The 26,629-nt window shown below is 44.3% G+C and overlaps 1 protein-coding gene across 1 annotated transcript in view; it reads left to right on the top strand.

Moving 5' to 3' along the window:
- NCBP1 (nuclear cap binding protein subunit 1) overlaps positions 1-24,410 on the top strand; it is a 92,547-nt gene extending 68,137 nt beyond the window's left edge. Inside the window, exons 15-23 of the mRNA XM_044271306.1 lie at positions 10,450-10,553; positions 13,878-14,000; positions 14,100-14,202; positions 14,331-14,424; positions 14,545-14,648; positions 16,263-16,377; positions 23,557-23,679; positions 23,762-23,875; positions 23,960-24,410. Of these exons, the coding sequence (XP_044127241.1) occupies positions 10,450-10,553; positions 13,878-14,000; positions 14,100-14,202; positions 14,331-14,424; positions 14,545-14,648; positions 16,263-16,377; positions 23,557-23,679; positions 23,762-23,875; positions 23,960-24,079 (1,000 nt within the window). The 3' untranslated portion in view covers positions 24,080-24,410. The remainder of the gene's footprint in view (positions 1-10,449; positions 10,554-13,877; positions 14,001-14,099; positions 14,203-14,330; positions 14,425-14,544; positions 14,649-16,262; positions 16,378-23,556; positions 23,680-23,761; positions 23,876-23,959) is intronic.
- The last annotated feature ends 2,219 nt before the right edge of the window (positions 24,411-26,629 follow it).

Below are 26,629 nucleotides of genomic sequence, written 5' to 3'. Positions count from 1 at the left end.
ACGCAACTGGCAGTCTCTCTCTCCAGGCTGAGGGTATAGCTGTGGAGGAGGGGCTTAACAGTTTTCACTTAGTGTCACGCCTCCTATGGAGATGAGCTATACCCAAGGTCTTCTGTGTCCCCCAAGGAAAGAGCGAGAAAGAGATTTTACTGGTAAGTAATACAAAAATCTCGTTTTTGAGGTATCACTTTGTTTAAAAAACAGTGACATTAAAATTTAGAAAATTGCGAATTCTAAAAAAATTTGGGTAATTTTGGGGATTTTTTTTCATAAATAAAGGGTGAAATATATTGACTCAAATTTATCACTGTCATGAAGTACAATGTGTCACAAGAAAAGTATCAGAATGGTTTGGATAAGTAAGAGCGTTCCAAAGTTATTACTACATAATGTGACACATGCCAGATTTGTAAAAAAAAAAAAAAAAGGCTCGGTCAGGAAGAGGGTAAATGGCCCGGCTGGGAAGTGGTTAAACTGTGATTGATTGATTAAGCCAGCAATATTAATGCCTAATTGCTCTTCGTGGAGACGGCGCTACCTTTTGTAATGTTCATACTCCCAATTAGACCTTATTCACATGTCAGTGTTTTGTTATCCAAGGCAGGTGTTTATCCTTGACCAAAGTAAGGTATAATGGAATTATCTGCTCAGGTTCTGTTTGGGTCCTGGTTTTGGACAACAAACTAACCAAAAATACCACATGTGACTAAGGCCTTAGGCTAATTTCACATTGGTGGTTTTTCTCTCCATGTGCGGTCTGAGAATAATCAACACCTGGACTGAACACTGACCTATTCAGTTGAATCTTCACATGAGCGATTTTTCCACACGGACCATAGGCCTCTGGATAAAAATTTACAGCATGTTCTAGATTGTCTGTTTTTCCTGTAAGATTAATTCAAATGAATAGCTCTGCAGGAAAAAAGGACCACACAAGCACTCCATCCATGTGTGATTAGTTAACATTGGTTCATATTCACTGCCCAGGACACAGACGCGTTTACCATTGGCCATCTGAGAGAGGGTATTTGGGTATTTATATGGGTTGTTCAGTTAAGGCAATCTCTATAATCTGTAAAGGACATGTTTGGCCTCCTGCATCTTTTTATTGTAAAGAATTTCAGGACTTTGTCACTCGTTAGTATTTGAATCTACTGGTTTTCCATGTTCACCCTCAGCTCCTAAGCATAGGGAGAGCAGAGATTTAAAGGGAACCTGTCACCTGGATTTTGGGTATAGAGCTGAGGACATGGGCTGCTAGATCGCTGCTAGCACATCCGCAATATCCAGTCCTCATAGCTCTGTGTGCTTTTTATTGTGTAAAAATAAATAAATTGATACATATGCAAATTAACCTGAGATGTGTCCTGTCCCTGAGATGAGTCAGGGACAGGGCTCATCTCAGATTAATTTGCATATGTATCAAATAGTTTTTGTTTGTTTTTTACACAATAAAAGCACACAGAGCTATGGGGACTGGGTATTGCGGATGTGCTAGCAGCGATCTAGAAGCCCATGTCCTCAGCTCTATACACAGAATCCCAGTGACGGGTTCCCTTTAAATAAATACAATGTACGTTATACAGAATATTTCTCTGCTGCTTCTGCTCTAGAACATGCTGCTTGCGCATCACATGTTCAGTGTGACTCTGGGCTATTATCATTGATTTGCTTCCAGTTGACCTTAATGATCACTGACTACTGTAAATATAACTGCTGTTACTTAACCTGCTCACGACCGCCGTACGCAGGATTGCGTCTTCTCGGCGGTCGTGCAGCTCTGGGTGGACGCGCCGGTGCGTCCTCTCGCGAGACGCGAGATTTCCGGGTATGCTGGCCCGCGCATGCGCATCGCGGGCCGGCAAAATTCAAAGAAGAAGTTCGTCATCAACCTGCCGGCCACGATCATTGGCTGGCAGGTTGATGATTTTCAAAAAAACCAATCAGAGCCACATAACCCATCATATTAGTAAATATGATGGGGTTATATGGCTGCTGTGCTCCTCTGCTCCTTCTTTTGGTCGGTTGGTTCAAGCAGAGCACATATCACTGTGAGTACCCACTACACCACACTTAGCCCCCAGATCACCTCCCAGCACCCAATTAACCCTTTGATCACCCCTTCTTGCCCCTGTCAATCACTAGTGAAAAGGAAAAAAGTGATCAGTGCAAACTGTCACTTTTTTTTTTTTTTCTCACTGGTATTGACCGTTAGGTTTTAGGTATAGTTTAGGCCCCTTGGTTAGGTAGTTTAGCGATCAGTTAGCGCCCAGCCCACCGCACCGCAGTCCGTTATTCGCTGATTAGCGTATCGCTAATCAGCATTTGTACTTTTATAGTATCTGAAAGTGATCAAAACTGATCACGGTCAGATCTATAATTGTATTAGTGTCACTTTAGTTCTCCCTCCACCCAAAACGCAGTGTTTGCCCGATCAGGCCTGATCGGTCGCCCACACGTGCGTTCGCCCACGCCCGCCCCACCGCAGTGACAAAATTTTTTATTTTTTTTCTATCACTGCACATTCACTTTACACGCACTGCGGCGATAAAAAAAATCAGTTTTGATATTTTTTATCAACCGCAGCGGCCTCCGGTACTTCGCTAGCCTCCCCTTTGTAAGACAGGCTTGCTTTTTTTTTTTCTTGGGTAGTCTCAGGGAATACCCCCTAAATTTAGTTGCCCAAATGTCTAACAGGGGGTATTCTTCTGAAGAGGCCTACAGGCTTCTGACCCAGTCGGATGAGGAGTGGGAACCCTCATCTGATGAATCCAGCGGGTCAGAATACGAACCTGTAGAAAGCAGTGGCTCTCTGACCCAAAGTTCGGACGAGGAGGCTGAGGTCCCTGATAGCACCAGGCGTACCCGGCCCCGTGTCGCTAGACCGCAGGTTGCGCAGGATCCGCTTCAAGAGCAGCAGAGTGGGGCTGGTGCTGTCGGATTACGTGGTGAGGCATACACCAGCAGCCCAGCCCTTCCTGGACCTAGTACCAGCACTGCCGTACAACCTGGTGAAGTGGCGAGCACCAGAAGGGCAGTTGAAGCTGGTACGGTGGCACGAGCAGTAGTGACCCCGTCACAGCCACCGCAAAGACGTGCCCGTAGAGCCCCTAGAATCCCTGAGGTGCTGGCAAACCCTGATTGGCAGTCCCCAACTTCAGCCGCACCTGTAGTTTTCCCTTTCACTGCCCAGTCTGGAGTTCGGGTTGAGACAGCTCAGCTCAGATCGGTTCGGCCCTGGGATTTTTTGAGCTGTTCTTGACTGCGGAGCTCTTGGACTTAGTCGTGGCCGAAACAAATCTGTATGCCACACAATTTATATCCGCCAACCCGGGAAGCTCTTATGCCCAGTCTTTCCGGTGGAAACCAGTCTAAGTTTCCGAAATTAAACCTTTTTTGGGCTTCCTCCTCAACATGGGTCTAACTAAAAAGCATGAATTGCGGTCATATTGGTCCACGAACCCGATTCATCACATGCCCATGTTCTCTGCTGCTATGTCCAGGACACGATTTGAGACCATCCTGCGTTTCCTGCACTTTAGTGACAACACCGCCTCCCGTCCCAGAGGCCACCCTGCTTTTGACCGGCTCCACAAAATTCGGCCCCTCATAGACCATTTCAACCTGAAATTTGCAGATTTGTATACCCCTGAGCAAAACATCTGCGTAGAAGAGTCCCTGATACATTTTACCGGGCGCCATGGCTTCAAACAATACATCCCAAGCAAGCGTGCCCGGTATGGGGTCAAATTGTATAAGGTCTGTGAAAGGGCCACAGGCTATACCCACAAATTTCAGATCTATGAGGGAAAAGATCAGACCCTGGAGCCGGTCGGTTGCCCTGACTACCTGGGGAGCAGTGGGAAGACAGTTTGGGACTTGGTGTCACCCTTATTCGGCAAGGGGTACCATCTTTATGTGGACAATTTTTACACAAGTTTGGCCCTCTTTAGGCATTTGTTTCTAGAACGGATTGACGCCTGTGGTACCGCGCGGGCTTCCCCCAACGGCTCGTTACCACCCGTCTTGCAAGGGGGCAGAGGGCCGCACTGTGTAACGAAGAACTGCTCGCGGTGAAATGGAGAGACAAGCGTGACGTTTACATGCTCTCCTCCATTCACGCAGACACGACAATCCAAATTGAGCGAGCAACCCGTGTCATTGAAAAGCCCCTCTCAGTCCACGACTATAACCTTCACATGGGAGGGGTGGACTTCAATGACCAGATGTTGGCTCCGTATTTAGTGTCCCGCAGAACCAGACGCTGGTATAAGAAGGTGTCTGTATATTTAATTCAATTGGCTCTGTACAATAGTTTTGTTCTCTACAGTAAGGCTGGGAGAACTGGATCCTTCCTCAAATTTCAGGAAGAGATCATCGAGAACCTCCTGTACCCAGGAGGTTCTGTGGCCCCATCCACCAGTGTAGTTAGCCGTCTACACGAGCGTCATTTCCCCAGTGTTGTTCCTGGTACCTCAACCCAACCGTCACCCCGAAAAAGATGTTGTGTCTGTAGCAGGAGTGGAATAAGGCGTGACACCCGCTATTTCTGTCCTGACCACCCTGCCCTATGCTTTGGAGAGTGTTTCCGGAAGTACCACTCACAGGTACGCTATTAGCATAGGGATCATCTCACCAGGACAGGCACACAGGGCTATTAGGGCCCATTCACTCACACAGCTGCTGCAAACGTCTCCTTTCACATGGGACAAAGTGCATAACGCACTTCGCCACATCTTTGGGCGATTTGCGCTTTGCACATTGACCCATGGGGAAGGAGAGGTTTGTTCTAAAAAAGGTTTAAAAAAAAAAAAAAACAGTAAGCAAACACGTTAATGTTTAGTTCAAAAAGTTAAAGTTTATATGTTCTGTTCCAAAGTTAATAAAATTATTGCGTTGTGGCCTGGTTTTTTCTTCTTTTTTTTTTTTTTTTTTTTTTTTACCTTCCAGGTGGACCAACCGATCTACTAGCACTGATGTGCATTCTGACAGAAGCATTGCGCTGCTGTCAGATTACACGCAAGTCGGTGTATGCGGCGCTGCAAGACGAGATTTCTACTCTGCAGTAACAGATACGTTTGCCGATGCATACGAGCTGAGGAGGAGGCGGCGTTCCTATGCTTTGGCAAACACTTTGTATATAAAAAAAAATCAAAAAAAAAAAAAATCCCGGCAATGATTTATTCATCCACATCGATTGATGTGAATGGAGAAATCTGGTTTGCCAGGGCATACGAGCTAAGTGGGTATGGATGTTGGGCGGAGCTCCTATGTCCTGGCAGACGCCTTTCCCCTCCTTTTTTTTTTTTTTTGGGCAGAGATTTTTTCATCCACATTGATCGATGCGAATGAAGAAATCTGTGCCGTTCATTTTTTTTCTTTCAGCCCAGAGGCTGAATGGAAAAAAGAATCTCATTACCTGTATGCTCAATATAAGGAGAATAGCAGAAACTCCTAATGCTGGCCATACATGTAATGATTGCGGAGACCCTCAAATGCCAGGGCAGTACAAACACCCCACAAATGACCCCATTTTGGAAAGAAGACACCCAAAGGTATTCGCTGAGGGGCATATTGAGTCCATGAAAGATTTAAATTTTTGTCCTAAGTTAGCAGAAAGTGAGACTTTGTGAGAAAAAAAAAAAAAAAAAAAACAATTTCCGCTAACTTATGCCAAAAAAATACATTTCTATGAACTCGCCATGCACCTCATTAAATACCTTGGGGTGTCTTCTTTCCAAAGTGGGGTCACATGTGGGGTATTTATACTGCCCTGGCTTTTTAGGGGCCCTAAAGCGTGAGAAGAAGTCTGGGATCGAAATGTCTAAAAATGCCCTCCTAAAAGGAATTTGGGCACTTTTGCAGCCTAGATGCGCAAAAGTGTCACACATCTGGTATCGCTGTACTCAGGAGAAGCTGGGGAATGTGTTTTGGGGTGTCATTTTACATATACCCATGCTGGGTGAGAAAAATATCTTGGTCAAATGCCAACTTTGTATAAAAAAAATGGAAAAGTTGTCTTTTGCCAAGATATTTCTCTCACCCAGCATGGTTATATGTGAAATGACACCCCAGAACACATTCCCCAACTTCTCCTGAGTACGGCGATACCAGATGTGTGACACTTTTTTGCAGCCAAGGTGGGCAAAGGGGCACAAAAAAAAAAACATCATTTTCCGCTAACTTGTGACAAAAAATAAAAAGTTCTATGAACTCACTATGCCCATCAGTGAATACCTTAGGGTGTCTACTTTCCGAAATGGGGTCATTTGTGGGGGTTTTCTACTGTCTGGGCTTTGTAGAACCTCAGGAATCATGACAGGTGCTCAGAAAGTCAGAGCTGTTTCAAAAAGCGGAAATTCACATTTTTGTACCATAGTGTGTAAACGCTATAACTTTTACCCAAACCATTTTTTTTTTTTTTTGCCCAAACATTTTTTTTTTTATCAAAGACATGAAGAACAATAAATTTGGCGAAAATTTTATATATGGATGTCGTTTTTTTTTTTTGCAAAATTTTACAGCTGAAAGTGAAAAATGTCATTTTTTTGCAACAAAATCGTTAAATTTTGATTAATAACAAAAAAAGTAAAAATGTCAGCAGCAATAAAATACCACCAAATGAAAGCACCATTAGTGAGAAGAAAAGGAGGTAAAATTCATTTGGGTGGTAAGTTGCATGACCGAGCGATAAACGGTGAAAGTAGTGTAGTGCCGAAGTGTAAAAAGTGCTCTGGTCATGAAGGGGGTTTCAGCTAGCGGGGTTGAAGTGGTTAAAGGGGTTGTCCGGGTTCAGAGCTGAACCCGAACATACCCTTTTATTTTTTTTATTTTTATTTTATTTTATTTTTTTTCCACCCAGACAGCCCCCCTGAGGCTAGCATTGGAGCAGCTCATGCTCCGATGCGCTCCCATGCCCTGCGCTAAGTAAGAATATAAAACTTCAGCAAAAAGGGATTTCTTTAATAGATATTTGCTGCTGTGTACAGTTTGTGACGTTTCGGCCACACATTGGCCTTCATCAGACTACAGCAAGAAAGAAAAAATATATACAATAAATAATGTGATCACATCTAACATATAGATATTTACATAATGTACCATGGCAAGTAGCATGGAAGAGCAATAATTAGAGTCCAGAAGGTTCTGTAGTCTTGTCCACCTGTCAATCAATGGCTGGACATATCCTTATAACAATCACTTAGATAAATAGACATCCTTGGTGCAGGTACTGTGGTTAGGTCCCATCGTAATAATATCTTAGTTGAAAACATGTTAAGAGGTATAATGTCCAGAGAAAGAGATCCATAGTGTATTGGGATAATCCATGGGCATTAGTAGTCTTACCACAATGAAGAAACTCATTATCATGACAATACGATATAGTCACCAAGGGAGGCTAGGGCTATAAATGGATCCCGCTGCGCGTCAAGCCTCGCTGCTGTTACGCATGCGCAGAAGGTGTCCATGCATGTCAAGCCTCGCTCTGGTCTCTGTATAGACTATAGGGAATATCTGGGGCGCATATAGTCACAATGAAGAGAATATAGAAAGCGAGGTAGTCAAAGGAAAAAGCGTATATAGGAAAGAATACAGGGAGAGGGCGACAGACAGAATTGTATGCATTATAGGAACATAGATAATATGGGCATATGGCATACGGATAATCTGACATACGAACCTGTAGACATAAGACTTATATATGTAACATACCATAACGTAGAAAAGGATACTATGGATGACCACAGGCTGTGAGAGCAGTGTAGTTAATTCATCTAAAAGGGAATGACATGACAAATGAGAAGGTGGTGGAAAAATGCATCTCCACATACTATCACATATATAGATATATAGTATAGAAGTATAGAGGTATATGAGTCATAAGCAGAATCCCTGCATACAGTGAAAAAGAAAAGAAAAAGGGGAAAGAAAGGAAAAGAGAAAAAGAAAAAAATCTCGTTATATATCTGGTGTTTCAGATGAGGTTGTGAATCTCATACTCCCTATTTAGTCCTTCAGGTTCTAGGCTGTCAAGCATGTGGATCCAGTACGCTTCCCTCATTTTTAATAGTTTAATTCTGTCACCTCCCCTCCTACTTGGTGTCGTCTGTTCTATCACTTGGTATTTTAATTGCGATAGATTATGGCCTGCTGCCTCAAAGTGTGCTGGTACTGGGAGTAATAGGTTTTTATGCCTGATATTAGATTTGTGCTGGCATACACGATCACGTATCTTTTGGGTTGTTTCTCCTACATATACCTTTCCACAGGAACACTTTAATAGGTATACAACGAAATTAGTCTCGCATGTAAAAAAGCTGCAAATCGGAAAGCTTTTGCCTGACTGTGGGTGATGGAATTGGGATCCTTTCAGTACATTTGAGCACTGGAAACGGTGTATACAGGGAAATGTTCCTGTCTTTTTTGTTTCTGTATTAATGTTTGTCTCAGGGTGGTCTTGGCCAGGCCTATATCAGCTTTTACAAATAGGTCCCGTAAGTTCTTGGGACGACGCATGCAGGATAGTATCAGATTTTTGAACTCTGCAATGTCTGGGTAGGCTTTTTGTAGAAGGGGCCAGTGGTTCCTGATACTATTAATCATTTTGTTGGCACTTGGATGAAAGGTGTGTACAAAAGGTAGCCTGTTGGCTACTCCTTTCTGTTTTTCTAATCTAGGTTTGGTTGTTTCATGGAGGAGGTGTTGTGGGTATCCACGCGCTAGGAATCGCTGTTTCATTTCTGTTATTCTGGTTTGTTGCAGTGGGACTATTTTGACTATGCGGCGTACCCGTTCAAATTGAGAGTATGGAAGTGACTTTTTGGTTTTTGTGGAGTGAAAGCTAGAGAAGTGTAGTAGGCTATTGCGATCTGTTGTCTTTCTGTATAAATCTGTAGTGAGGGAACCGGTAGGCAGTTTAGTGATCATGGTGTCTAAGGAGTTAATTGAGTCGGAGTGGTAATGGATGGTGAACTGTAGTTCTGGGTAGATGGAATTGAGGAATGTGTGGAATTCAAGCAAGGAGTCCAATGGGCCCTCCCATATGCAAAAATGTCGTCAATATAACGCTTCCATGTGAGTACTTGTGTACGAAAAAGTGAATGTGGGTAAACATAGGTCTCTTCAAAGTCTGCCATATATGAATTTGCATAGGGAGGCGCCACATTGGACCCCATAGCGGTACCCTGTTGTTGTAGGTAGTAGTTATCCTGAAAGAGGAAAAAGTTGTTCAGTAGAATAAGCTCAAGTAAATCCATGTAGAAAGCAATAAAACTGGGTTGTATGTCCTGTGAGGAGAGTAGTTTGCGAGCTGCCTGTAAACCTTTCGAGTGTTGGATGGACGTGTATAGACTTACTACGTCCCATGTAACTAGGAAGCTGTTCCCAGATAGTGGGGGTAGGCCGTCAAGTAATGTTAGAAAGGAGGATGTATCAAGTAAAAAGGATTTGGTGTCTCGAATTATGGGAGTCAGGACTTTTTCCAGCAGGATAGATGAAAAAGGTGAAAGGACAGAATCAGTGGAGGCCACTATTGGTCGGCCTGGGGGATTCAAGAAATCCTTGTGTACCTTGGGTAATGTATAAATGACAGGCATAGTAGGGTTAGATTTTGATAGGAAGGTGACCACCGACTTGTCAATTACCCCGAGTCCAAGATAATGTTGAAGTACTGCTTGTACCTTCTCTGTTACTGATTTGGTCGGATCTTTGGATAGTTTGGTGTATACAGATTGGTCACTGAGTTGGCGATTAATCTCGTCTATGTATTTGTCCATGACGACCAGAGCTCCTCCCTTATCCGCTGGTTTAAGAACAAGGTCTTTCTTCTGTCTGAGTCGAAAGAGCTTGTCTCTCAGTGTTTCCTAGATTGTGCTAAATCGCACAGGGCACAGGCATTTTTGTTTTCAAGAACGCACTGCCGGGCGGTAACTTCGGCCTGGCAGTGTGTTCGGTGACATCACCGGCTCTGAGGGTGCGGGCTTTAGCTCTGCCCTAGCAGTTTTACTGGCTAGGGCAGAGCTAAATCCCACCCATCAGTGCCGGGGTTCCTGTCAGCCCCATGGAGAGCCCCGGTACGTCACCGGAACTCCTAAACATGCCTTTGCCTAGCGCAAGGCAAAGGAGAGCATCTGAGCATGAACTGCTCCGATGCTCATGTCAGGGGGGCTGCCGGGGTGAAAATGGAGGGATGTCCGGGTTCAGCTCTGAACCCGGACAACCCCTTTAACATAATGCTTATATTTTTCATGTGTAGTCCATTGAAAAGAATTAAAGCAAACTCAAGAAAACGTGTTTGTTTTATGTTTTGAATGCAAAATGTGGAAAACATTTTTCCAAATGATCATTCACATATTTACCTCTACAGAAAATGCAGAGCAAAACTACAGCGTCATGTGAACTTGCCATTGATATGTATGTTTATCAGTCCGTTTTTCTCTTACCTTTTAGACTTTCTTACTACCAACGGATATTGGATATTGTACCTTCAACCTTTTCTGCATTGTACCCAGCTGAGCCAAAATGCAAATTCAAGTATGGTGATGAGAGCAGCAGTAAGTTGATGTCTTTTGTGTCATAAATATGTGCTGTTTAGAACTAAATTAAAGAGGCTCTCCGGGCATTTCAGGTAATCCGCCCTTTGTATTATCACGTGGAAGGAAGATTTAGTTAGTACTTACTAGGGATCGACCGATTTATCAGATTTACCAATGTTTTCGGCTGATATTCATATCTGCATCTAACCTTGCCGATAATGTGTCCAGCGCGCGTGCCCCCAATCTGTCTCGTGGCTCCGAGCGGCAAAACAAGGCGTGCGCACTAATCGCGGGACTCTGGAGTCCCTGAAGTAGTGCTGTCTGGAGGAGTGGCTGCTGTGCTGTGTGCCATCCATGTCTGCTCTGCCGCTTGTGTGCCAGCCCAGTTGGACCGCTTGGTTTGCCAAATTGCCACCTTTTCTTCTGGTCTACTAAAAAGGTAATTTTATTTTCTTTCATCTAATACTATGTTGTTTATTGGAGTATTTACTCACTGAGGTGGGGGAAGGGTAGTGGTGGTGAAAATTGGCATTTGGCACTAGTATATTTATAAATGTAAATTAATAAAGCAACTATACTAAATAATAATAAGCAATAGGGCTGCAGCTAACTATTATTTGAAGTAATCGATTAGTTGTCGATAATTTCATGGATTAATCGGGAAAAAAAACACTAAAATGACAAAAAAAAAGACGTTTATATGATTTTCCTTGAAAAATTATGTTCAAAGGCCATATTAAAACAAATTGTGGATATTGTTATGGGGCATCTGTGGATGGCGCACTGTTATGGGGCATCTGTGGATGGCGCACTGTTATGGGGCATCTGTGGATGGCGCACTGTTATGGGGCATCTGTGGATGGCGCTATATAGTCTGACTATTCTGGCAGTAACTTTACTCAGCACATCTTTATTACCTTACAATGAAGCTCCGGTAACAGGCAGAGCGGGCGGCGGCGTATCGTCACTCTCACGTGACGCTCCTGCTCAGCCCACTTTATTGAATGGAGCAGGCGCGTCACATGAGTAAGTGACGTTACGCCGCCGCCCGCTCTGCCTGTTACTGGAGCTTCATTGTAAGGTAAAATAAAGATACGCTGATTAAAAGTAAACCGCCAGCATAGCAACAAATCGCGATTATCGATAATATTCGATAACTGGATTAATCATTGCAGCCCTAATAAGTAAGCAGGCCATTGTAGTCGGTGAGGGGAAGGGGTGGGTGCTGCTGCTGGATATGGCACTATATATTATAATAAAGCTCTGGGTGTAATTGTTTGCATAAAACTTGTATAAAATACTTGTATAAAACATGTTCATTTTAACAGCAGACTTGTGTAGGATTTTTATTTTTTATTTTCAAAAATGAAAATGCACAGAATATCGGTATAAGCTATCGACCTCAAAGTTCACAGGTTATCAGTATCTGCTCCAAAGAAATTAATATCGGTCGATCCCTAGTACTTGCCTGGCTCTTCTGCTTGGGTCCTGACCGGATGTGAGCCTTTCTCTTTCTGTTCAGCTGCATAATAGTAAATGTAGCTGAACAGGAAAAGAGCACACATCCGGTCAATACCTGAGCAGAAGAGCCTGGGGATGGCGGTATTGGCAGGAACAGGGATACTAGCTAAGCGATCCTTGTACTTTTGTGTGGAAGGACGTATGGCGTACGTAAAATGCCCAGGGAACCCCTTTAATGTACTTAAAGTAAGCCAAAAACCAAAACCATAAACCATCAATATTACCTTACAGATAAAACAAAGCTTGAAACATTCCAGTCCGTTGTTACCAGGATTTACCGCAGCGATTCCCGAAGGTGAAGTGGGAACAATTCACAGTTCAGTCAATGCGTTATATGGGACCGCACGTTCCCTATCCAGTCAGTAGAAAGCCTCTTCAAGCTCAGATCATCCAATTTCATTCACATAGGCAAAACATCAGGTCCCACCAATATTGTTTTCCACCAGATATTCCTGTGGGATATCAGAAAATGCACTAATCGTGAAGCACTGTAATCCAATGCTACTGACACTTGTATGATTATACTCACGAGCGCATCAAACAAATCCGGAGGCTTCGCTTTCTTTCCTTTAATTATTTTATCTTGTGTAGCTGTATAAAATATTTAAACTGCTCCAATAGTGAAGCACCGCTTTAAAACCAGTATAAATTGATTTATTGTACTCCTGGCAGACAACGATCCGGGTTTACAATCTATTCATCCTGCCAGGATTGTTGGATTGGTTTTAATGTATTGCCTGTAACCTTTTTATGCTTTTGAGAACAATAAATCCATTTTTATACTTGTTTTAAAGCGGTGCTTCACTATTGGAGCAATTTAAATATTTTATACAGCTACAATGCATAAAAGAGAGGAAAGGAAGGAAAGCGAAGCCTCCGGATTTGTTTGCTGTGCCTGCATGTTCATTTGCGCTCGTGAGTATAATACAAGTGTCAGTAGCATTGGATTACAGTGCTTCACGATCAGTGCATTTTTTGATTTTCCACAGGAATATCTGGTGGAAAGCAATATTGGTGGGACCTGATGTTTTGCCTATGTGAATGAAATTGGATGATCTGAGTATATATTTTTTCTACTTTGCTCTCTGATGCACCTAATTGCACAAAAAACTGTTTGATTGCCCCGCATTCCGTATGTAAATGAAGTTCTTGAAGACCAACTCGTCGCACCCCCTTCCCGCCTCTTCACATTTGATTGATGGCCTCCGTTTTAATTTCATGTATGAATCTACCTTGAAATTTCATGCATGCGCTGTGTTGTTGGGATACTGGCGCCTGCACATTGTTCCCCGCTACTGTGTACTTGTCTTGAGTGGCTCAATGCGCAGGTACAGGCTCACCCATGCAAAAAACAAGTACACAGCAGCGGGGAACAATGCGCAGGCGCCGGTATCCCAAAAATACAGCGCATGAGTGAAATTTCAAGCTGGATTCGTACATGAAATTAAACGGAGGCCATCAATCAAATGTGAAGGGGTGGGAAGGAGGAGCAGCGAGTTTGACTTCAAGACAGAAAGCCGCTGCCCCCTTGACTTCAAGAACTTCATCTACATACAGCATGCGGGCAATCAAACATTTTTTATTTTTTTTTTTTTTTTTTTTTTTTTTCTTCCTGCGATTAGGTGCATCAGAGAGCAAAGAAAAATACAACTTTAGAAACATGATATAAGAACATCTGTAAGGTAATATTGGTTTATGGTGTGTGTGTTTTATTTATTTTTTGGTTGACAGGTTCCCTTTAAAAGGCTTTTCCATAGAGGAGTCTTTTTGTTGCGGTCTTGTATGAATGACGTTAATGTGTGTTATTTGTATACATTTTAGGTGCTCTGCCTGGATATGCTGCTGCTATCACCTTGACCAATGCTATAAAAAACAAGGCAGTTAGCGAAGACGTATTTAATCTTTTGAAAGATGTACCAAACCCTAACCAAGATGACGATGACGGTAATGTGTTTTTTCTACATATGTGTGTGTGTTTATACTATAATTTCATACCTATAGATTCTTTCTGGGCAAATAAATATGATGTATGTTTTCTTTCAGATGAAGGTGTGAGCTTTAACCCGCTGAAAATAGAGGTGTTTGTTCAGTCCCTGCTCAATTTGGCCTCAAAATCATTTAGCCATTCATTCAGTGCTATTGCAAAGTGAGTAAAATGATTTGGTCAATTAGCAGCAACATGTATCGCAGAGCTGTGCAAACCTTACTTCAGAATATCACTCTTGCAAGTTTCATTAATAATGATTTTCCCTTATTACTATTGTCTTTTAAAAGGTTTCATGACGTATTTAAAGCTCTGTCTGACACTGAGGAAGGAAAGCTCCACATTCTGAGAGTGGTTTATGATGTCTGGAAAAATCACCCTGAGGTGGGGTTTTACATATGACTTTTTGGATCCTAATCCTCAATGGAAAATAAGAAACCTAAAGATCATAAAGTATTCAGATATAAAAGCGGCATATTTATTTGTAATGTCTGTTTTCAACAGATGGTTGCAGTGCTTGTTGATAAAATGATCCGGATGCAAATTGTCGACTGTGCTGCTGTAGCTAACTGGATCTTCTCCCCTGAGATATCGCCTGATTTTACTAGGTGAGACAGCAGATCATTTGCTTCCTGCTAAATGCTTAGGGGTTTTTATGCTAAGGTTGGCTTTCTTTAGTGTTCTCTTGTGCCCCCAGTGAAGGGAAATCTTAAAGAGAAATAATGCTAACCCAGATGTCGGCGAATACAGCCGGGCCACTGCACTGATCAAGTGAGTGCCACTCCTGCACCCGCTGGATCAGTGTGCTGTACTATTGCGGCGGGGGTTGGGAAGTCACTTCCTGCTGCGCCGTAATCCTACTGAGGAAGTTGGGAAAGGGACAAAAATGTTTAACATAAAATCATATTATATAATAGTTTTTCTGATGACATGTTCCCTTTTAAATTGCATATGGTGTAGTAGGAAGCTGGAAAAATAATCCCAAATTGGGTGGGGGGAGCAATTCCGCCATAGTTTTATGGATTGTCTTTACAGCATTCCCTGTGCAGTAAAACTGACCAGTTCTTTTCATTTCTCCAGGTCAGTACGATTAGCGATACCACATTTTTATAGTTTTTCTTGTGTTTTAATACATAAAGTGCCTAAAATCTGGGGTGTGCCTTATCAGGTGCGTCTTATTAAGCAAAAAATACAGTAAGTACCCTTAGGGGACTTAATTGTTAGATTGCTTGTCCCATAGACTGCAGTGAATTAGTATTGCAGTCTATGGGAGATTTATTATGTTACTATGGAGCCCTGCTACCTTCAGGCCTCCATAGGAACTACTGCTGTAATAGCCTTGGATTCTTCAGAGGATTTTTAAAGACCCAACATGTACGGTGTAGGTTGGGAAGGGGTTATAGGAGGTACGTCCTCAGAAAATAACCTGTTGCTTAAAATAAGTTTTTGTTAAATCTATTTAACATGACATTATTCTCTCTGTTTGAAAAATCCTACAGTTTTTGCAATGGCCACTAAGCATAATAATGGGCAGCACTTCTTGGTCTGTATAGATCACTTTTCATTGTTTTCATCACAGGCAGGATTACAATGACTGATAACACAAGCTTTGACGATCACCTATTGTGAATGATGGATTCTGTCTTCTCCCTCCTGACTTCTATATGCCTAGAAAACTCTCCCATAAAAGTCCCCTCCAGGCTGTTGTGTCTATGACCCATGGTGGCTTCTGTAAAGCGTATCTCTAAATCCTGTTAAGAAAATAACGGTAGCCCCCATAATCATGTTGAGACAATCCAATAAAAAAAAGTCTACAATCCAAATCTGGCCTAGGAAGAGGCAGCAGCACTTGCGGAGAGCCAGCCTCTTCTAACACCTACCTGACACCCAGGACCCGGCCATTCAGTAATCCTCAAGAGTATTCATTAACGGATAACCCCTTTTAATAGCTGTTGCCTAAAATGTAATTGAAACCTTCCCAAAGTGAGAGGTCTTTTTAGCAGCAGAGGCCAGCTCCATGTAATTACCTATAATTTTAGGATGATTTTCAGCAGACACAGATTGATGTGACTACCAGGTGTCCAGATACTTTGTTACATAGACTAGACTTTGTCTTTTGATGGTTTTCTAAGCTCTACATGTTGTCGTATGGATTATAATAAGGTTGGTCTCAAGTATGACTAACCTTATAAATAACGTAACCATTTTTCATTTTACATTAGGTTATACATTTGGGAAATTCTGCACTCCACAATTAGAAAAATGAATAAACATGTCCAGAAAATCCAGAAAGAGTTGGAGGATACTAAGCAGCGGCTGGCCAAGCAACACAAGCGGGTAAGTAACCTACATGGCCATTATCACATTCCTCCTCTTCAAATTATAAATGCTGAATAAATCCGTTCAATGTACGTGAGGTATGTTTTATCACAACACTAACAATCCCAGCTGTGGGAACGAGTAAGTATGATCACCACAACAGACTCTGTCAAGTCTGTTATATTCTTTGATAACCCCTCTAAGGCGGTTGTTCAAGTTAAAGTGGTTGTCCCATCTCGGACATTGGGATATACCCCCAGTGTCTATACTTGGAACCGATCCTGCAAAGTCCCAGAGAGCGCACCGAGCATGCGTGGCTGCCCTCCATTCATTCCTATGGTGCACTGAGCACTTTCTATTCATTTCAATTGGATTTCCAAAAATAGCCGCTCCCCTGCTTCCCCCCAGCTACAGGGTCACCCTCCTTCCAGCCCTCCTCTCCCCGGACCCCTGTCGCCTGGTGCCAGCGGTCAGGAGGTGGCCCTGCTGGTGATACATCTGAGGGTGAAGATCACAGATAAAGACAGGTAAGTTATCTTCATCCTCGGCGACCACCTCCCCCAGGGCTCTCCTCTTATAGGGACATCAGCAGGAGAGTAGCTCCTGCATGCGCCGCCGGTCCGTCCTCCAGTATTCCGCCGCGCCACTACCGCCGCTAGTTCTACGTCGGGTGGGAAACGCCGCCTCATTGGGTCTGCCGCCCCCTTCCCCCCCACCTCCCTGCCGCGTACCTTGCGCTGCACGGTGGACATTCAGGCCCAGTCCCCGCTTGTTCACACGGACGGGGACGCCATTGAAGGTGGCCAGGCACCATTCCCCGCGGCGGTACCGTTACCGCTGCGGACAGCCATTTTGGGGAGAACTAAGCCACGCTGACCGCAGCATCGGCGGTCACGTGGTGGGGGGGGGGGCGTGGCTTCTCCACCTGCAATTAAACTGCCGCCCCCGGGCTTATGAGGGCGTGGATTATTCTCCCGCCCTGTGGCTTCTTCCTGTTCCTTCTGGCGCATCGGCACTCTCGGCGTGGGTAGGACACAGGACCTGGGATCTCACTCCTTCTGGTAGGCGATAGATACCCCGTTCAGCAGGAGATTGACCATGTCTGACCCGGCCACTGACCCCCCTCAGGCTCCTTGTAGGACCACTTACTATGCCTGCTCCGTGTGTTCAGCTAAATTCCCTAGAGGTCAGTCACTATCACTGTGCTCTGCTTGTCAGAAACCTGCACAGAGCAATCCCCCTAAGGTGCAGCAACCCGCAGAAGCCTCGGACCGTCCTGTCCAGGGGGAACCAGACTGGGCAAGGTCCCTGTCACGGGCAGTGGAGGACCTCTCTAAGATCTCCCATTCCACCCTTTCATTGCTGGGTCGTTTAGTGGAGAAATCACCACCGGTGCAATCCGCGCAACCGCATTGCACGCAAACCAGAGGCAGACTTCCTAGTAAGCGCCCCAGAGAAGGCACCCGTTCCTCCTCTGACGCCTCAGCATCCCCCCCTGCTCCTGGTTCCAGTCACAGACTGTCCTCCCTGTTAGGCGACGCACTGTTTGAGGGAGAGCTTGGGGATTAAGATGCAGATGTGGACCTGGAGCATTCTTCTCAGATTGCATCCATGGTGGATAGCCTGATTTCTGCGATAAGAGACACCTTCCGGGTTCAGGAGGACCTTCCCTCCACTAGCCAACAAGGGGTGTCGTTTCTGCGGGCAAAGCAGACTCCCAAGGCGTTCCCGTTACACGAAGATTTTTCTATCGTGGTCACCAAAGCTTGGGATCAGCCAGGTTTGCGTTTTGTCATTCCAAAACACCTAGACTTAGGCTGGGTTCACACGGGCGTGTCCGGATTAGGTCCGGATGCGTCCCGGTGTATTGCGGCAAACCCGCGCGATTAGGTACGCAATTGCAGTCAGTTTTGACTGCGATTGCGTTCCGATGTTCAGTTTTTATCACGCGGGTGCAATGTGTTTTGCACTCGCGTGATAAAAAACCGACTGTGGTACCCAGACCCGAACTTCTTCACAGAAGTTCAGGTTTGGGTTAGTTGTAGTGTAGATTGTATTATTTTCCCTTCTAACATGGTTATAAGGGAAAATAATAGCATTCTGAATACAGAATGCTTAGTACAAGGTCAATTGAGGGTTAAAAAAAATAAAAGAAATTAACTCACCTTGTCCTCTTCATCGCGCAGTTCCCGGTCTCTTCTGATGAGCTGTCGGCTAAAGGACCTTTGGTGACGTCAGATCACATGCTCCAATCACATGGTACATCACCACGGTGATGTACCATGTGATTGGAGCATGTGATCTGACGTCACCAAAGGTCCTTTAGCCGACAGCTCATCAGAAGAGACCGGGAACTGCGCGATGAAGAGGACAAGGTGAGTTAATTTCTTTTATTTTTTTTAACCCTCAATTGACCTTGTACTAAGCATTCTGTATTCAGAATGCTATTATTTTCCCTTATAACCATGTTAGAAGGGAAAATAATACAGTGAATAGACTGTCACCTAGCAACCATGAGTGAAAATCGCACCGCATCCGCACTTGCTTGCGGATGCTTGCGATTTTCACTCAGCCCCATTCATTTCTATGGGGCCTGTCCTGCGTTACAAACGCAGAATATAGAGCATGCTGCGATTTTAAAGCATTGCAGAAGTGATGCGTGAAAAAAATCGCTCATGTGCACAGCCCCATAGAAATGAATGGTGCCGGATTCAGTGCGGGTGCAATACGTTCACCTACCGCATTGCACCCGCGCGGAAATCTCGCCCGTGTGAACTCAGCCTTACTCTACCCTTTTCCACGCGAGACCGTGGAACAATGGTCTTCCCCACCGAAGGTGGATCCGCCGGTGGCCCGCCTGGCAAAATCTACGACCATTCCAGTGGCGGATGGCTCTTCCCTCCAGGATCCGGTGGACAGTCGTGTAGAGTCACTCTCTAAATCGATCTTTACGGCAAGCGGGTCGGCATTACGTCCGATTTTTGCCTCTGCCTGGGTAGCCAAGGCGGTTTCGGAGTGGTCTCTCCGGTTGAGTCAGGATATTGTGTCCAACCTCCCGCCCGCGGAACTCGAATTGTCGGCGCTCCAAATTTCTCAAGCGGGGAAGTATCTCTGTGAAGCGGCACTGGATGCGGGGTCGATGGTCGCCCGTTCTTCGGCTCTCGCCACTTCGGTCCGCCGGAAGTTGTGGCTCAAGGCCTGGAAGGCTGATTCTTCCTCTAAACGCTCCCTGTTGAGGCTTCCGTTTTCTGGGGCTCGGCTGTTTGGGCCCAAACTGGATGTGATTATCTCAGAAGCGACGGGTGGGAAAAGCACCCGCCTGCCCCAACCCAAGGCAAAGCGGCCTTTTCAGTCCAGCTCTGCGCCAGACTGGCCGCGTCGAGCTTGGTACTCGGAGCTCGTTCTTCTTCTAGGGGACGTGCCGTGGCCTCTTCCGCTCAGACACGACCTACTCTCACAGGGCCCAGTCTTCCACCAGGGTTTACATACGCTGCGTTTGATAGCGTGGCTATTGAAACCTTCCTGCTGAAGAAAAGGCGTTTCTCGGATGCGGTCGTTCGCACGATGATTAGGGCTAGGAAGCCCTCCTCTGCAAAAATCTACTATCGGACGTGGAAGTCTTTCCTTAAATTCTGTGAGGACAGAGGTCTCCCTTCTAGGAAGTTTTCTCTCCCTACGGTACTGGCCTTTCTTCAGGCGGGTTTGGAGCTGGGTCTAGCTCTGAGTTCGCTGAAAGGGCAGGTTTCTGCCCTTTCCATATTTTTCCAACGCACACTGGCGGTACTGGGCCCGGTCAAGACCTTCATGCAGGGAGTGGCTCACACCGCGGTCCCCTATCGGCCACCGTTGCATTCCTGGGACCTGAATTTGGTGCTTGGGGCACTTCAGTCCGAGCCTTTTGAGCCCCTGCGAGACGTCTCCCTCCGCATGCTTTCGGGGACGGTCGCGTTTCTGGTGGCCATTACTTCTATCCGTCGGGTGTCGGAACTGGCGGCACTCTCGTGCAAAGAACCCTTCTTAGTGTTCCATCAAGACAAGGTGGTGCTCCGGACGGTGCCGTCGTTCCTGCCTAAGGTGGTGTCGGCGTTCCATGTCAATGAAGACATCGTTCTGCCATCGTTTTGCCCTAAGCCTTCCCATCCTAGGGAGATGGCTCTCCACCGTCTGGATGTGGTTCGTGTTCGGGCCTTGCGGATTTACCTGTCAGTGGTGGCCCCCTTTAGGCGAGCGGACTCCCTGTTCGTGATTCCGGAGGGTCCTCGTAAAGGTTTGGCAGCATCCAAGGTGGCTATTGCTCGGTGGATTAGATTGGCCATTACCGAGGCCTACCGCCCCAAGGGCAGGGTCCCTCCCCCCGGTATCACGGCTCACTCTACCAGGGCGGTCGGGGCTTCTTGGGCGCACCTTTGAGACGCCGAAGCGTGGTGATTGTGTAAGGCAGCAACTTGGTCTTAGTTACCCACCTTCACCAAGTTTTACAAGGTGCATTCTTTCGCATCGGCGGATGCTGCTCTTGGCCGCAGGATTTTGCAGGCCGCAGTGTAGTGTCTCACCTGAGGGAGTTGGGGCCAGTGGTTGTTCCCGCCCCGGGGACTGCTTTAGGACGTCCCACGGTCCTGTGTCCCCCAATGATATGAGCGAGAAAACAAGATTTTTGTGAACTCACCTGTAAAATCTCTTTCTCGCTTTATTCATTGGGGGACACAGCACCCACCCAATTTTTTGCTGATTATACTTAAGGCCAGTGGGTCTGAGTTGCCGGTTGGGACTGGTGTCCGGTTCGGTGTTTTGGTTGGACAGTGGTCTTTATTGGTTATGTTTTGTTTCGGTACTGTTTCTCCTACTGCTGAAGCACAAACTGATATGCTCTCTCCAGGCTGGAGGGGGTATAGCCTGCAGGGGAGGAGCAAACAGCTTTCAGCCTAGTGTCGCCTCCTAGTGGCAGCAGCAAGCTATACCCACGGTCCTGTGTCCCCCAATGAATAAAGCGAGAAAGAGATTTTACAGGTGAGTTCACAAAAATCTCGTTTTTTCTCCACTTTATGCACATTGCTGACACATCCTTTTCAAGGCATCCTAAACAGGCTGCATGACCCATAACCTTTTTATTTTTCAGTCGATGGCGCCATGTAAGGCAGGTTATGCAAAAACCCTAATCCTGGATTTATTTATTTATTTTAATGGCAATCGCCACAAGTTAAATAACATGCTAACTTTTATGGTTGAAGTTGTTATGGATGCATGCAATTTTGTTTTTAATGATATTTATTTTTTTAAACGCCTTCCTGATATAGCAACAGTATATTTTTCCATTCACATAGCCGTTTTTTGTTTTTTTTTGTTGTAGGACAAGTTTAATATTGCATATGATGTAGTAGGAAGCTGGAATATTTTTTTTTTTTTTTAGAATGTCGCGGAATTGGAAAATATGGTATTCTGCCACCGTTTTATGGCGGATAAGACTACTTTCACACTGGCATTTTGGTTTCTGTAACATCTGTTCAGGGATCTCACAAGTGGTCCAAAACGGATCAGTTTTGCCCTTAATGCCTTCTGAATAGATAAGGATCTGCTCAGAATGCCTCAGTTTGGCTCCGTTCCGTCTCTATTCCTCTTTGGAGGCGGACACCAAAACGCTGCTTGCGGTGTCCATCTGACGAAACTGAGCCAAACGGATCCGTTCTGACACACAATGGGGACGGATCTATGACACAATATGGCACAATAGAAAACGGATCCGTCCCCCATTGACTTTCAATGGTGTTCAAGACGGATCCGTCTTGGCTATGTTAAAGATAATACAAACGGATCCGTTCTGAACGCATGCATGCGGTTGTACTATCTGAACGGATGTGTTTGTGCAGATCCATGACGGATCCGCCCCTAATTCTAGTGTGAAAGTAGCCTAAACTGACTTGTTCTTTTCCTTCTCTGGGTCAGTACAATTACTGTGATACCATATATGTATAGGTTTTCTTGTGTTTTTTAATACTGAAAATGTTTTGTTTCCTTTTTCATATTCTGACCCCATAACTTTTATAGTTATGTCTCCAGGGCTGTGTGAGGGCTTATTTTTTGCAGGACAATCTGTGGTTTTTATTAATACCATTTTGAGGGGTGTGACTTTTTTTGATCACTTTTTATTAAAATTTTCTGTGGAAGGTAAAGTGGTGAAAAAACGGTGAATCCACAATATTGACTTTTATTTTCTGTTATGCTATACAGTTTTGGATTAAAAAAATGTATATTTTTTAAAAGTAAATGGTGTTTTTTGACACTGGATCCTATGTTTCTTTTTTGAATTATTTAATTTTGAGGATAGTTGGCCAATTTGCATTTTTATTAGCAATTTACATAAAGTAATAGAGTAATTATCCATTACAATATACAAAGATCAATATATTCCAATACAGTGCTGCCACCTGCAGGCATGAATTGGAAATGTACCAGTAGTGAGCTTAGAAACCTAATACAGGATTTGGCTTGTTGCTTCAATGGAATGCCTTCCCCTATCTTCGGCCTTTCAGATTTCGTGGTCACATATCACCATGGCATCTGAGTGGTTAAATGTCTGTCTGCGATCGGCATTACCGACAATCGCAGATATTAGCCCTGGTTGTCTGCTGTGTGAAACAGCAGGCACCTGGTAGCTGTGGTGCTCGCTTCGGTCCGTAGCGGGTGAAATTTTTTTAAAGACCAGACATCCGCCATACTTTTATGGTGGATGTCAGGAAGGGGTTAAGTATTAAACTACTTTAATCTCTGCAGTGGTTATAAGACATGCAATTGCTTGTTTCATAGGCTGCAGTAGATTAGTATACAGGTGAAATATTAGCCCCCTGCTTTTAGCATGTTTTCATAGGTATATCCGAATGGTAGACCTGTGGGCTGTTAGGCCCTTAGCTGCCATAGCATCCATCTGCATCCTGCTATTCAGTTGTGGGAAGGCCAACGGGGTACAGAGCGAACTTCTGCAAACCACTAGGATGCCATGGTCAGCATTTACCACTGTATCTTCATGCTGACACCTACAGCTTATGCAGTTAAGCCTGAGACATCACTGCTCTATACATGTACAGTAATGTGTGGCAACGGTGCATTGAGATGGGGTTATTTTACATTCGTGAATTGTATCCTAAACTGATTCTCCAACCTAAATAGAACATACAAAGAACAGATTTTTGTGTTTTGTTGTAGAGAGAGACTGACGATGACGGCGGAAGGGAGGATGGGCCCCTGGAAGAGCAAATTGAGCGCTTACAAGAAAAAGTAGAGTCCGCACAAAGTGAACAAAAGAACCTTTTCCTTGTAATTTTCCAGGTAGTGTAAAAGTGTGAATTTGTGATTGTTGTATTAATCCCGTCCTCCTCTCCAGCCTGAATTCAATGCTCTTTTCTTTCAGCGTTTTATTATGATACTGACGGAGCACTTAGTCCGCTGTGAAACAGGGGGCATTGATGTGATTACTCCATGGTACAAGAACTGCATAGAGAGATTGCAACAAATCTTTCTGTTGGTTAGTATATTGCTGAATTTAGAATTGCGTAAATGTGGTGACAATCACAGGTTTCTCATAATTTTTTATTTTTATTTTTTTTAGCATCATCAGATAATCCAGCAGTACATGGTGACTTTGGAGAACCTGTTGTTTACCGGAGAACTGGACCATCACATTCTGACCGTCTTCCAGCAGTTCTGTTCATTGCAGGCTAAATGGTAGCTCAATTGATAACATTTGTCTCCACTGTACTGCCATACAAAGTGGGAGACTTGTAAGGAAAGGACTGTGGCAATGCTTTTATCGAAGACTCTGTAAAGATCAACTGGGTGCAGACTTTTGTAGTATTTAAAGTAATCTGGCTTCAGATTGGAAACACGCTATGAAACAGTTTTGTTTTGGATTAGCCCTGATGCTTTAGCTCCCATTCTCCGCCTATTTGTGGTCCTAGGTTATTTTAATGTTTTGCTAGGTCTCCTTGTCGTAATGTGAAGTAAGGAGTCATAGGGGAATATTACTAGATAATGTCCTTTTTTTTTTTTTTTTTTTTTTTTCACTACAGACTGCAATTTTTGCTTGCATTTTTTTTCCTTCCCATCAAATGTATTTTTGTTGAAAGTGTATCAATTTAAATACAAACAATTCTTTTTATTTGCTTATGTTCTGTTTTCTTTTACCTTAAAAGGGGTTTTCTGGGAGTATAGTTTTAAACAAATCTGCTGTTGTAGTTGCCTACCTCATGTGCATCTTCTCCCTACATTATATATATTTTTTTGACTCTCTCCTGATCACTCTGGTTCATTTCAATCCTGTAAGTAGCACCTTCTGCCGCTAAGCAAAACCATTCTCTGCCACAGTGCCAGCACTGTTTAAGGACTCTTGCACACGAACGTGTGCGCCCCATGGTCGTGCTGCGGGCCACAATGCACAAGCACAGTCCGTGAAGCAGCAGATCGCAGACCCATTCACTTTAATAGGTCCGCGATCCGGTCGTTCCGCAAAAAGAGAGAACATGGCTCATCTTTTTACGGAAATACGGGACGAAACCGCACGGAAGCACTCCGTAGGGTTCCGTTCCGCATCTCCGGATTTGCGGACCCATTGAAGTGAATGGGTCCGCATCCGTGATATGGAATGCCCACGGAACGGGACTCGTGTATTGCGGATCCTCAAATGCGGTCCGCAATACGGCAACGGGGCGCAAACGTTTATGTGCAAGAGGCCTCTAAAGCTTCTCCCACCCATAGACACTCTCCTGTCTGTTTTGACATGCTCATGGACATAACATCACAGGAAAAGAGTTGCATGGACATGGTCATGTGACTGCAGGCCAGAATGGAAGATGGGAGTAATAAAGGTAAAAGAAACACATTAGGAAATTACAGCTACCTTCATAAATTATTATTTTAAAGGACATTGATACAAACTGGCAAACCCCTTTTTAAATAGCGATTGCTTAATATCTGAGTACTCTTCAGCTACTGGAGCAACATAATGCTACCCATTTGTAGAATAGCTTACCATTTACAGCTGTAAATACAGTAACTTGAAGTAAAGCCGTTAATACTATGCTGAGAGGTAAGAGGAAAGTTGAGGAATCGCAAGGTTTTAGTGCCTTCTATGTGTTTAACCCTTAAAGGGGCTCTGCATTTTTTTTTCTCCTCTGGATAGATCCTCAGCATCTGATCGGCGGGGGTCCGACACCCGGGCCCCCCGACGATCAGCTGTTTGAGAAGGCAGCGGCGACCCAGGAGCGACGCAGCCTTCTCACTGTTTACAGCAGGCCCAGTGACATCACGACTAGTATCAACTGGCCTGGGCGCGGCTAAGCTCCATTCAAGTGAACAGAGCTTAGCCCCGCCCAGGCCTTTGATACTAGTAGTGACGTCACTGGTCCTGCGGTAAACAGCAAGAAGGTTGCGGCGCTACTGCCAGCGCCGCTGCGTTCTTAAACAGCTAATTGGCAGGGGTCCCGGGTGTCGGACCCCCGACGATCAGATGCTGATATCTAAAAAAAATTAATAAATTTCAGAACCTTTAACCCCTTCAAGACACAGCCTTATTTCACCTTAAGGACCAGGTCATTTTTTGCAAATCTGACCAGTGTCACTTTAAGTGCTGATAACGTTAAAACACTTTGACTTATCCAGGCCGTTCTGAGATTGTTTTTTCGTCACATATTGTACTTCATGACACTGGAAAAATTAAGTCCCAAAATTAATTTTTTTTTGCATAAAAAAATACCAAATTTACCCCAAATTTGGAAAAATTTGCAAATTTCAAAGTTTCAGTTTCTCTACTTCTGTAATACATAGTAATACCCCCAAAAATTGTGATGACTTTACATTCCCCATATGTGTACTTCATGTTTGAATTATTTTGGGAATGATATTTTATTTTTTGGGGATGTTACAAGGCTTAGAAGTTTAGAAGCAAATCTTGAAATTTTTCAGAAATCCAATTTTTAGGGACCACTACAGGTCTGAAGTCACTTTGCGAGGCTTACATAATAGAAACCACCCAAAAATGACCCTATTCTATAAACTACACCCCTCAAGGTATTCAAAACTGATTTTACAAACTTCGTTAACCCTTTAGGTGTTGCACAAGAGTTATTGGCAAATGGGGATGAAATTTGAGAATTTCATTTTTTTGCCTAATTTTCCATTTTAACCCATTTTTTCCACTAACAAAGCAAGGGTTAACATCCAAACAAGACTGTATCTTTATTGCCCTGACTCTGCCGTTTACAGAAACACCCCATATGTGGCC

Source organism: Bufo gargarizans, chromosome 1, assembly GCF_014858855.1.
Source record: "Bufo gargarizans isolate SCDJY-AF-19 chromosome 1, ASM1485885v1, whole genome shotgun sequence".
In the NCBI taxonomy this organism is placed as follows: domain Eukaryota; kingdom Metazoa; phylum Chordata; class Amphibia; order Anura; family Bufonidae; genus Bufo; species Bufo gargarizans.
Note: the sequence above shows the minus strand (reverse complement) of the source record. Positions and strands in the feature narration are given on the sequence as shown.